General features: G+C 34.9%; 1 protein-coding gene across 1 annotated transcript; it reads right to left on the reverse strand.

Moving 5' to 3' along the window:
- Positions 1-560: 560 nt before the first annotated feature.
- LOC132565119 (uncharacterized transmembrane protein DDB_G0289901-like) lies at positions 561-12442 on the reverse strand. Its single transcript, XM_060229728.1, has 3 exons — positions 12362-12442; positions 1890-2436; positions 561-1585 (listed from the first exon to the last, which is right to left on the reverse strand). The coding sequence occupies exons 1-3, from the start codon at positions 12440-12442 to the stop codon at positions 561-563; spliced, it is 1653 nt and encodes a 550-aa protein (XP_060085711.1).
- Between the last annotated feature and the right edge of the window lie 1070 nt (positions 12443-13512).

The raw sequence follows: 13512 nt of genomic DNA on the forward strand, positions 1-13512 counted from the left end.
TATTCAAATCCCTTCCTCGTTAGTATACAATTATCATTTTCTATTGGGACATAAGCAAATCAATTGTAAAGCTACCTTATTATAGTTTCAGCTTCTTAGATTAATTTTGTCCGACATGTTTATGTTTCTACGTCGAAACCTTCGGAACAAATACAATGCTTTAATACCAAAAACAAGAGAAAAATCTAAAACATGTTTTTCATCTATTAATGTGTTACATAATTTTGAATGAATTTGAGGTTTTATTTTAATCATGTTTGCATTGAACAAAAAAACAATAAAGACAAGCAAAATATATTCAAATATGAAAATATCCGGACTTATTTTAACTTAATATCTGGTGATGGATGCAAAATAATCATAGTTTAAACAATTGTTTAATTTACTAATAGTCTATGCAACAGCAGTTGTGTATCTCAATATTCTACATACATTAAGCGCCCACCGGACAAACACTTTCCCTGCCGTCGTTATTCTCTCCTTTTGAAGGGAGAACATCAAAAAATCCTTTTGGAGAAAAGGAAAATATATTGTTTAACCAACTAGATTTTATACTCTGATCAAGGTAGTTCCTCTCCTGGCTCCATTCCAAGTGATGGTAACGCCATTGCTGTTCCTGAAGCGAGAAAAGTGGAGGGCGGTGTAGTTGTAGGTGCCGACTTGATAACTATATTTGGAGCGCCATTGGTATGACGGAACCCGACCTGTACATTACTCCCTGCCTCTATGATGATTGGTGTATGGCTGCCACCTGTAACCGTTTTCCCTTCGTGTGCTGAACCACTGATACCACTGTCATGTTTACTGCTCAGTGTGGGCCCGGTCACGACAGATGGCGCTGTGACACCCATTCCACCAGCACTGCTACCACTACTTCCCATTATATTCTGTACGAGATTGTTCAGTAGCATAGCACCATCCTTGCCTCGGAATAAGCCGGTTAAATCTGGCAGTCCTGCTCCTTCAGGTGCAACACCACGGTTAATTCCTTCTCCGCCAACATTAAGTGTCCCGGATGACATTAGTGCTAAAAGGTTAGGAGAACTTGATGCCACCCCTAGTCCAGATAGAAGCATATCAGCAATATTAAAGTTTGAATTAGAACCAGACTGACCAAAATTATTCTGAACTGGTCTGAAATTATTTCGAGAAGGATTATTAGGAATATGTTCTCCTCTGTGAATCGCTACACCAGATGTAAATCCTTCTCCATGACCACCAGTATTACCGCTATGGCTTCCCAAGGATCCCCCGTTGGTGCTGCCAGAAACTCCATGTCCGCCGACGGAAATCCCATGTGCAATCATCGCCACTCCGTTCCCGCCCATCGAACCATCATGTCCTCTTGATCCTCCACGACTTAATGAATCCCTATTTCCGCTCAGTGAACCTCCATGACTAAATGAATCCCCAATTCCGCCTAGTGACCCTCCATGCCCTAATGAGCCTGTAGATGAGCCCTCATTTCCTGCCAATGGAGTTCCTTGTCCTAACTGATCACCATGTCCTCCTCCTATCAAGTTTTCGTGTCCTCCAAAGGAGCCTCCATGTCTATCAATGGTACCAAAATGTCTACCATTATTTCCTGAAAAAAAACAGAAATAAATTGTCTATAATTGATTAAAATTTCAACAGATATAGTCCTGTTAGTCTACTAATTAAACTCTTATAACTCTTTAAAAAGCGGGGATGGCATTGATTTATTATTGCTCAAGGAAATCTCGTTAGCAAGAAACAACAAGGAAATAACAACATGTCAACATGGCCATAATCAAAATTCAAATTCAATAAAACTAGGGCGAAATTCCAAAAATATTGCAAGGAGATTAAGACCAGGTGTTCCTAAAGATTACGAAATGGTAAATCAGCGATATTTAGCAAATCTTCACCTGATATTCTACTGCTGCCCGAATGTCCGTTTCCTATTCCGATATTGTTGGACACTCTGCGACCAGGACTCGACAATCCTCGGGCGGAGTTACCCAATCCCGCATTAAAATTACTTCTGCGGCCATTCCTGGGTACAGCAGAGGAAATCTGACTATGATTCCTCCTATATGGTCTGCGTTTTCTTGCGACCAGTGCACGCTGTCTGGTAGACGAGATCTCGACATTTCTCGGTGGGGACGAATTTTGAACACCGCCACTTCCACGATTAGAAATTGCAGTTTTATCGTTGTTCTGTGTTCCTATTGGTGACATGATGTTTGCAGTTTTGGCGATGATGATCGTTTGTTTGATGTGTTTTGTCGCCTCGTTTTTCGTATTCTTGATGGAAGTTGCGGTATTCATTCCTCCTCGCCTCCTCGACAACAGTCGCAACTGGGATCCTCTTCGACTTCCGGTAAATGGACGTCTAGCCCGCAATGACGAACGTGCAAGAGGTTTCCTCATCGCCTGCAGTCTACTACGACGTGGGTCATATCTATTTGTTCTCTGTAATTATAAAGAAAGCAACGATTAATATTAATTTTATTGTACACATAAACAAAGAATATCCAGGCGGCTGTAATATTAACCTGTCCTTTAAGTAATGCTAGCGAGCTTAAACTTCGTCATGTAAAAACTCTCAGCATTATTCTTTCAATATGATCATCCGATTATCAATGATCACGTCATCGAGCTTTAGTTAATCCTGTAAACACTCAAATCCATTTGGAACACGAGTGAATGTCTGTACACAAGTGAATAGCGCTTCAATAGAGATTAAGAGTTAGATACAGTTAAGATAAATACAGATTAAAAATGAATCAAGCCGCAGTTTTGCAATTTCACATAATGATACTTTAGTGTTAACAGTGATACACATAAGGCGACGGCGGAAAATACAGACTGACGGAAAAATATTAAAGCTAGGCTGGCATGCACACTAGCCCCATAACGCAACATTTTTTGTGATTTCTTTATATCTATCACAGTCCCAAAGACGTTATAAAGGCAAAATGAAAATTGGCACTTTAAGTCGGAGAACGCTGAAAAAATACGTTATATTCCATATATTCATATTAAAAAGATTCTAATGCTAACTGAGATAGAGTTATTTAAGAATCTAAGTATGTACCAAGACTAGAGATCGATATACGTAAAGATTTATAGATTCTTAATGAGTACAACAATGAAATGTTAATAACGATACGAATCATCAAAAAACAATACATATGTCTCACTGACAAAACTTCCAATAAAATATCAATGTCCAGATCCCACACACATTGTAGAACAAGGTTTGTTTGACATTTGTCTTTTTATTGTTCTTCGTAAACTCAGGGTGACCCAAGAAACCATAGGTACAAATTGAAAGGTGTAGAACCGATGTCAGCCATTGAATTATAACGACTAGAGAGTCCGTCAATACACATGTACAGGTGTAAGGTAACGACTTCGTGTTGAAGGTTGTGTATTGTTAGCTTTAGAGACTACTTTAGTAGATACTTTATCAATTAGAAACATATGTTCCTTAATTACAACTTGTATTAATGAAAATACTGTGTGAACGTTCTATTGCTGCGATTACAAAAATAAAAAAAGAATAATTATGAAGATTTTTGGTAAATTCCGTTGTTCGGAAATGTTCGGTGAAGCTGACTGTGTAAGTGGACAGTGTCCACGCTACGTGTCGTCTTTCGTTTATGATTGGCACCTACTCATAGTGAGACTTGGTATATCCGTCAGAATGGTCAAGTTTATGATAAACCGACTGGACACTGAACAAATGTGAATCAAGCAATATGTCATGTTGTCAGTATGGTCAATCATATTAATACATTAGTACTTAATATTCTATATACTTATTTATGCATGGAGAAAGCACAAATGTGCTGAGATCTGCGCAATTTCTTTCTGTCAAAGGGTCGAGGAGTATCGTCATAGATCAAACACAATTTTAAAATCGAGTCAAAATTTTACGTTTTGAGGGATGTCGTCTGATTATTCTCCGTTCAATGAAAAGTTTCAAATATAAGAAAAAGTAAAAAAACAAAATTGAAGTCGAAATATACGGTAATAAGAATGAACATAATATATATATATGAACAATATATTAAAATTATCTGAGAAGGTATTAGAACAATATCGTGTGTTGATTGATAATGGTAAAAATGCGGCTGAAATCCACGCTTTGTAAACATGTCTCCTTTTTTCATTGCCAAGTGACTTTCCACCTGTATCATACCTGTGATATGACATCACGAAAAGTCACGGTAGGTGCATTGATATCTCTATGCGGAGTATTCAGATTGGTCACGTGACTTTCCGAGGTGGCCTTAGTGACATGGTATCGATTTGTGCCTGTTATATCTATATTACCATCAAATGTTTCCTAAAATATACAACTTCATTTACGCATGTTTTAATATTATCATTGTGAAATAATACGGCGGAAGTTTTCTCAGAAACCTTTTTTTGAATCACGTAACATTGTAAAATGAGGAGTAAATTTGGGGTTTAAATGGTGTTCTGAGTACCAGGAAAACAAATATAGAACATTATGCTCAAGGTGTTATATAGATACATATACCAAACATATCTTCATTTTCATGTTGAGTTGTGGATAATTTATTTACTTTTAAAAAATCAAATTCAATCATAAGTTTAATTCATTTATTGTCTCTACTGTATCATATTTGCCGTTCACGCGTTGGTCTTTTATACAAGTATTACAATATAATGTAATTGACTTTGTAAAGGAAATGGAAAGATGATCTCGTAAAACAAATCCATCAATAAAAAACATGTGACCGTTGATAAAGGCCATGTGACCGTTGATAATGGTCATGTGATCGTTGATAAAGGCCATGTGACCATTGATAAATTCCATGTAACCGTCGATAAAGGCCATGTGACCGTTGATAAAGGCCATGTGACCGTTGATAAAGACATGTGACTGTCGATAAAGACCAAGTGACCGTCGATGTGATATCGAAATATAATTTCGATAGAGGTGATTACTGGCATGCATTTGTCTTCACATGAACGCGCTCTATATGAACAAGAGAAAATAATGCGCCAAGGTTTTTATTTTTTGCATTTGTTTGAAGACTGCAATGAAAATTACTGTCCGTCTGATTAGCGAAGTGGTCTACCTGGTCAGTTAGGCACTGACCGCGGTTAGTTAAATTTGACACTTATTTAAGTGACACCTATCACTTGTATTTTAACAATTAACGTACATCGATGGCCATTTCTGTAAGTCAGTAAGGTTCTCGACTTTGTATGGAAAACCTCGGTTATATTTTGTATTGTCCATTATACCCGGCCGTCTACTCTCAAATTTATCTAGATTAAGTTTCCAATTTTCTAATGTTACTAAATCTTATTCTTCGTTTCCACTAAGACAAAATACCATTGAAAACTTTACGTTACATCTCTACAATATCCATTTATACTTGTTTAAAACCCAACATATACAGCTTGGGAGATGTTCATTTTTTACGTTCTAGTGGTTTAAGGTCATTTTATGTGGTCGATGAAGAAATTATGAGTGTTTTAACCCCGCCTTATGTATGATCATAAAACTTGTAACACATTTCATATGTGTTGTATAGTGTTTTGTGTTGTATAGTGTATTGTGTTGTGTATTGTGTTGTATAGTGTTTTGTGTTGTGTTGTGTATTGTGATGTATAGTGTATTGTGTTGTATAGTGTATTGTGTTGTGTATTGTGTTGTATAGTGTATTGTGTTGTATAGTGTATTGTGTTGTGTTGTGTATTGTGATGTATAGTGTATTGTGTTGTATAGTGTATTGTGTTGTATAGTATATTGTGATGTATAGTGTGTTGTATAGGGTATTGTGTTGTGTATTGTGTTGTATAGTGTATTGTGTTGTGTATTGTGTTGTATAGTGTATTGTATTGTATAGTGTATTATGTTGTATAGTGTATTGTGTTGTGTTGTGTATTGTGTTGTATAGTGTTTTGTGCTGTATAGTATATTGTGTTGTATAGTGTATTGTGTATTGTGTTGTATAGTGTATTGTGTTGTATAGTGTATTGTGTTGTGTTGTGTATTGTGTTTAGTGTATTGTGATGTATAGTGTATTGTGTTGTATAGTATGTTAAGATGTATAGTGTATTGTGTTGTATAGTGTATTGTGTTGTATAGTATATTGTGATGTATAGTATATTGTGTTGTATAGTGTATTGTGTTGTATAGTATATTGTGTTGTATAGGGTATTGTGTTGTATAGTATATTGTGATGTATAGTGTATTGTGTTGTATAGTATATTGTGATGTATAGTGTATTGTGTTGTATAGTGTATTGTGTTGTATAGTATATTGTGTTGTATAGTGTTTTGTGCTGTATAGTATATTGTGTGATAGCAGTCAGCATTAGATTTAGAGCAGAAGGTTAATACAGGAGAATCTAGGTGCATTTCTCCAACTATTAGAAAATGTTTGTAAAACAATACTTTCTATTCAACAAGGATAAAACTCTCAAGTGATTGTGATAAATAGTTATTGCCACCGTCAAATCATTGCACTGGATGGAACTATGTACTTATCTGATCTAGGTTTGTAATTACGACTACAGATGGACCTGTCATGTTTTATTGTAAGATCACAAGTCGGGACTGTAGCTGTTTACAATAGGTATGAATTACATGTCACCTTAGTGAGCAATCAATGGGCTATAATCCCAGTACTATTTGTGGTCGCCTGTAGGATGTGACTAATTCAACACATCCTTGATCGTGTTCTACCGACTGTTATATGTGGCAGTGCGCTGTGTCACAGGCAAGACAGGTGAACAGGATTATAACATATTTGAAGTCCGCATTTTATCCACTCAAAGCCATTGCACGAGGTTAATATGCAGTTATACAATACAATGAGTAGTAATATATATATATATAACCATTATGCTTCATTTTGATTTTCACTAAACGAATCCCCTTTTTAAATATCTTGTACATTTTGAGAAATCTCTGTTACTTCTTGCTATTATATTGTTCGTTCGTCGTTTCATACATTATTGTCTATTATCAAGATATTGATAATACTGCATTTTTGAAAATCTTCGCGGGAGATAAATTTACTTGGCGAGTATCATCGATGAAGCAGAAGACGCTTACTCTTCATGTCTTTATCTACTTGTATATTTTCAGGAGGCTACGTATAAATAATTCTTTTGTTCATATTTTGTCCTAGTTTGATTGAATTTGAGTTTGGATTATGATTATGTTGGCGTGTTGGTGTTTGTTTGTTGTTTTTGTCCTAGTTTTATTGAATTTGAGTCTGGATTATGATTATGTTGGCGTGTTGGTGTTTGTTGTTTTTGTCCTAGTTTTATTGAATTTGAGTTTGGATTATGATTATGTTGGCGTGTTGGTGTTTGTTTGTTGTTTCTGCCCTAGTTTTATTGAATTTGAGTTTGGATTATGATTATGTTGGCGTGTTGGTGTTTGTTTGTTGTTTTTGTCCTAGTTTTATTGAATATGAGTTTTTATTATGATTATGTTGGCGTGTTGGTGTTTGTTTGTTGTTTTTGTCCTAGTTTTATTGAATATGAGTTTTTATTATGATTATGTTGGCGTGTTGGTGTTTGTTGTTTTTGTCCTAGTTTTATTGAATTTGAGTTTGGATTATGATTATGTTGGCGTGTTGGTGTTTGTTTGTTGTTTTTGTCCTAGTTTTATTGAATTTGAGTCTGGATTATGATTATGTTGGCGTGTTGGTGTTTGTTTGTTGTTTTTGTCCTAGTTTTATTGAATTTGAGTTTGGATTATGATTATGTTGGCGTGTTGGTGTTTGTTTGTTGTTTTTGTCCTAGTTTTATTGAATATGAGTTTTTATTATGATTATGTTGGCGTGTTGGTGTTTGTTGTTTTTGTCCTAGTTTTATTGAATTTGAGTTTGGATTATGATTATGTTGGCGTGTTGGTGTTTGTTTGTTGTTTTTGTCCTAGTTTTATTGAATTTGAGTCTGGATTATGATTATGTTGGCGTGTTGGTGTTTGTTTGTTGTTTCTGCCCTAGTTTTATTGAATTTGAGTTTGGATTATGATTATGTTGGCGTGTTGGTGTTTGTTGTTTTTGTCCTAGTTTTATTGAATTTGAGTTTGGATTATGATTATGTTGATTATGATTATGTTGGTGTTTGTTTGTTTGTTGTTTTTGTCCTAGTTTTATTGAATTTGAGTCTGGATTATGATTATGTTGGCGTGTTGGGGTTTGTTTGTTGTTTCTGCCCTAGTTTTATTGAATTTGAGTCTGGATTATGATTATGTTGACGTGTTGGTGTTTGTTGTTTTTGTCCTAGTTTTATTGAATTTGAGTTTGGATTATGATTATGTTGGCGTGTTGGTGTTTGTTGTTTTTGTCCTAGTTTTATTGAATATGAGTTTGGATTATGATTATGTTGACGTGTTAGCATTTTTGTTCTTTTTATTTTACAATATCTGCGAACATTATACAGACATTACCTATATAAAATACAAATATCTATATTATAATCCTATGGGAACTGATACTACATTCTTGTGTTTAGTGTGGTTTATCTTTCGTACACTTGAATGTGTCATTGTACGAAATACGTACGCTGTAAAATTAAACTATGTTAGATCAAATAAAGCTATTTTTAAAATGGAAGAAAAAACAATTAAACTGATACCACATCTGTATAAAATTGGACTGAAATGAACTCAAGACATCTATGAATTAAATACTTGTTGTTTTAATTGACAGGTTGTGATGTATATATGTATTTATATAAAGGAATCATTAAACACCTGATAATGATGTATAAGATTTGATATACATGATATATTAGATAAAACAGTCAGGAGTGGTAAGATAATTTATTTCCATTAACTATTAAATGACCTGTGACCATTGTCCTTTAAAGTCGTTGACCTAAGGTATGTTCTGGTTACCATGACCACCATTAAACCAATTACAATCAATCTATTATTTTCTATTTTCTGGTGTAGACGTTTATAGATCTAGAATTTTTATTTATCTGTATGTAAATGGATAAACATTTACGTCATCATTTGTCCGAATATAAGCTATAAAGACTCATTATCCGAGTTTAGTTATATTGGCAGGTGGACAACCTCTTAATGACTTTGTTTCTGTCTTATTTGACTGATGGGGATAACTGAAGTGAAAACATCCGACATTGTTAACAAATCTCCCTGTCTACCTCATTACAATGATACTAATTAGTACCATGTTTATGTTAATGTTGACAAACCGTATTTGTTTACAACTGACGATGGATGGCAGATTTAATACCTCAGACCACGTGACCTTGCATTTTAATGTATTACTTTGTTTTTCATGGATGAAGACATGAGTAGTCACTGACCGAAATTTTTATCACTACAAATAAAGTAAATAAAATGCACATAAAAATCAAATATGAAATTGCTGAAAGGATACAGTGGTTAGTTATATACACTTGTGTTTGATTGTTCTTCAAAAAATATTTGAAATTAAAAAAAAATTAATAACGACGCTAATGCACTTGCACATCTAGACTTTAACCTAAAATCGTTAAAATAAGCAAACAAAAAGCATAAATCATTATACTTTTGAAATTATGAATACTACTGGCGGTGTTGTAAAATAACGCTGTAGTTTAAGTACATTTCCGAGGATTCCAGATATTTACACCCGGAAGGCCTCATACCTCTCAAATACCTGTATTTAGCCCTAGTGTATCATGCGACTCCAGAGTAGTTGCGGCATTTCTACTCGTCAATGTGTCTATCTGGCAGTATCGTTATGTATAATAACTTATTAATCATGGACTCCTTTATAAGTCCTGTGTGGATGTTTAAGTTTACTTTTATATTTGATCAATTTTAGGTTTTCTCAGTCACCACAAAGATTACAACAGTTTAGGTTCGTAACATCACTGATGAATCCTAGAAGGACGAAACATCTGGACTTTTTATGCGTGAATATATTACGATGTCGTGCATGATAACAGCAAAGTCTGGATGTAACTTTCGGATTAGTAATATTTTGCCACATTTATCGGACAGGTTCTCTTATTTATCGCTCCCGTCAGTTTATTATGTTACTGACCAGTAGTATTGCTCTCTGTATGGTGCAACACATCTGCTAGGAATGGAGGTCGACAGAAAGCGATGCCAAATTGATGACACAAATTAAGATGCATAAAGGTGCATATGTTATTATGAAGGTCAGGTATGATACACGCGATAAAGTGGAGAACGAAATATCTAAAAAAAGGAAGTATTCATAAAACACGTGTCTCAATACTTCTGTTTCACAGACCAAGGAACACTGTTAGAACAATGGTACAAAGACACACATTTACACCTTTAATTACAATACTTCTGTTACACAGACCAAGGAACACTGTTAGAACAATTGTACAAAGATACACATTTACACCTTTAATTACAATACTTCTGTTACACAGACCAAGGAACACTGACAGAACAATTGTACAAAGATACACATTTACACCTTTAATTACAATACTTCTGTTACACAGACCAAGGAACACTGACAGAACAATTGTACAAAGATACACATTAACACCTTTAATTACAATACTTCTGTTACACAGACCAAGGAACACTGTTAGAACAATGGTACAAAGACACATATTTACACCTTTAATTACAATACTTCTGTTACACAGACCAAGGAACACTGTTAGAACAATGGTACAAAGGCACACATTAACACCTTTAGTTACAATACTTCTGTTACACAGACCAAGGAACACTGTTAGAACAATTGTACAAAGATACACATTTACACCTTTGACAGAACAATTACACATACCTTCTACTTCTGTTACACAGACCAAGGAACACTGTTAGAACAATGGTACAAAGACACACATTTACACCTTTAATTACAATACTTCTGTTACACAGACCAAGGAACACTGTTAGAACAATGGTACAAAGACACACATTTACACCTTTAATTACAATACTTCTGTTACACAGACCAAGGAACACTGTTAGAACAATTGTACAAAAACAAACATTAACACCTTTCACTTCAAATTTAGTTTGATACAGCAAACCGAAACAATAAAAAACTACATAACATGGCTATTTCGTCCTTCTATGATGTTAAAGGTCTATGTCTTGAAACCTAGGAGGCCACGGAGAAAAATCTCAAGTCTAAATCTAAGCGGGTGACGTTCTCTTACCCTATAATTTAAGGAATTTCGTAGTTTTGTTTATATCTCATAACTTTAGAACAACGTCAAGTACACGTATTAATCTGAATTATCCAGTATTGATATGAAGAACATTGAATTAAGATATTATTCCAAGTACCAATCTTTATCTTAAACCTATGAAATAATTCAATACATAGGGTTATGAATAACAATTACTAAAACTGAAGGAAAAAATACAACACAACACGATTAGTATGCATGTTGTGTTAATAGACATGGCAGCATCTAGAGACATGTCACGATCATGTCTACAGAGGAAATGGGATGATCCATTTTCTATTTGTATAGCTCTTGATTCTTACGAAAATAAGCAGGAAGAACAAAAATTAAAGAATGAATGTGTATAGCACGCTCGTGCTGTCTGATTGATAACGTAAAAGAAATTCTCAAATAATGCGGAGAGCCCTAAATATAATTGCCACATTTGAATTTCTGGCTTTGTGACGTACAAGGGGAATTGCTTAAGCATCACGAAAACAAAACTTATTATTTAACCAACTTAGACGAATTATACTACATAACATGAAGTAGCGACCACAACATATTGGAACATAAAAAGGCTTGATAAACGACACTTCGATGTAAATTGTTAAATATTATTGTTAACAGGCTTAACATATGTTTTAACAGGCTATATATGTCATACCATATCGTTAGAATATATACCTAAAAACGAACACCATGGCACAATAAAAGGATAAGGTTAGGTGACAAATGTCAGAAATCGAAACAGAAAATGAAGAAATAATCCCTGAAAGTATATAAAATACTTAAACAGTATATAAAAAACACTGCGTCAACACGAGGTAAAAGGAGAAAGTATTTAAAATAAACAAATGATAAAAGAACCTTTCAAATAAATTTTGGCAGAATTAGCGACCCTTGTCTGTAAACCAAACGCTCTGGATTGTATTGGAGACAAATCAAGTATATATATTGCGGTGTTACAGATAAGATACATATAAAATTTATCCTCTGCAGAATCGGCTTTTGAATGGGTTAAAATATGGAAATAAATGTTATTTTCAATTCATAACACTGTTATTTTGGATAACACGGGGAAAATGATATGCTGTTATAAAAAATGCGTACGATGTAAATAAGTCGTGTTTTCTTTCAGAGAAAAAAGGAGAAAATTGTAATTTTAAGTCAAGGTAGAAACAATTAGAAACAATTGCACTTACCGTGTTAACTAATGCATCCGAGAATTCACACAATGCACAAAAAACACCGAAAAATAGGAAAAGGGGAAGAATAAGATTCATCCTGAGGGGTAGAGAGACCGAAGTGTTACACGGATTCGCCAACACCTGAAGCCGATATGCTTACTGGATGATTTTGTTGTAATCTTTTATTCATTGATGAGAGTAACTTCTTTATTCCGCCAATACAATCGCATATTGGAATCACGTGCTAAACCAGGTTACTTACCGGAAGTATTGTATTGATAATTATGAAGTGCGCATGCCCCATTGTAGGATGATAATAAATCCAACATGATTACTTTATGCCCTAGTAGCTGTGACAATTGTTTATCGTCCATCACACTCGGCAGATGTGTCAGAATGGTTGTTAAGGTAAGACAAATGGCCACTTTCTAGCTGATGCATAATTATTGTTCTTTGTCAATCATAGCGAGTCCGATATATCTCAGTGACCTGGTTTAATAAAAAGCAAGTCCATAATCAATTTTAATTAAATAACGTGTCATTTTTTTCGGTTGCTTTTTGTTGCTTTTTTATAAAACATCTTTTATTTTATCCTAAAATATAGCCGGAAACAGTGTTCCTCTAACTATTAACATTTTTTTTATCCCAGCGCTTGTCTCTATACCACGTGCTAGATTTTGTTCTTACGGTGTGATAGTTTAAAGGAGAAACACAGACATAACATCGGTCACATAACTAGGGACATAGTCACAACATCGGCTACATAACTAGGGACATGGGCACAACATCGGCCACAAAACTAGGGACATAGACACAACATCGTCCACATAACTAGGGACATAGACACAACATCGGCCACATAACTAGGGACATAGACACAACATCGCCCACATAATGAGGGACATAGACACAACATCGGCTACATAACTAGGGACATGGACACAACATCGCCCACATAACTAGGGACATAGACACAACATCGCCCACATAACTAGGGACATAGACACAACATCGGCCACATAACTAGGGACATAGACACAACATCGCCCATATAACAAGGGACATAGACACAACATCGCCCACATAACTAGGGACATAGACACAACATTGGCCACATAGATAGGGACATAGACACAACATCGGCCACATAACTAGGGACATAGACA

The sequence above is a fragment of the Ylistrum balloti genome, unplaced genomic scaffold (genome assembly GCF_031769215.1).
Source record: "Ylistrum balloti isolate Yb309-2 unplaced genomic scaffold, AGI_CSIRO_Ybal_v1 Utg369694, whole genome shotgun sequence".
Lineage (NCBI taxonomy): Eukaryota > Metazoa > Mollusca > Bivalvia > Pectinida > Pectinidae > Ylistrum > Ylistrum balloti.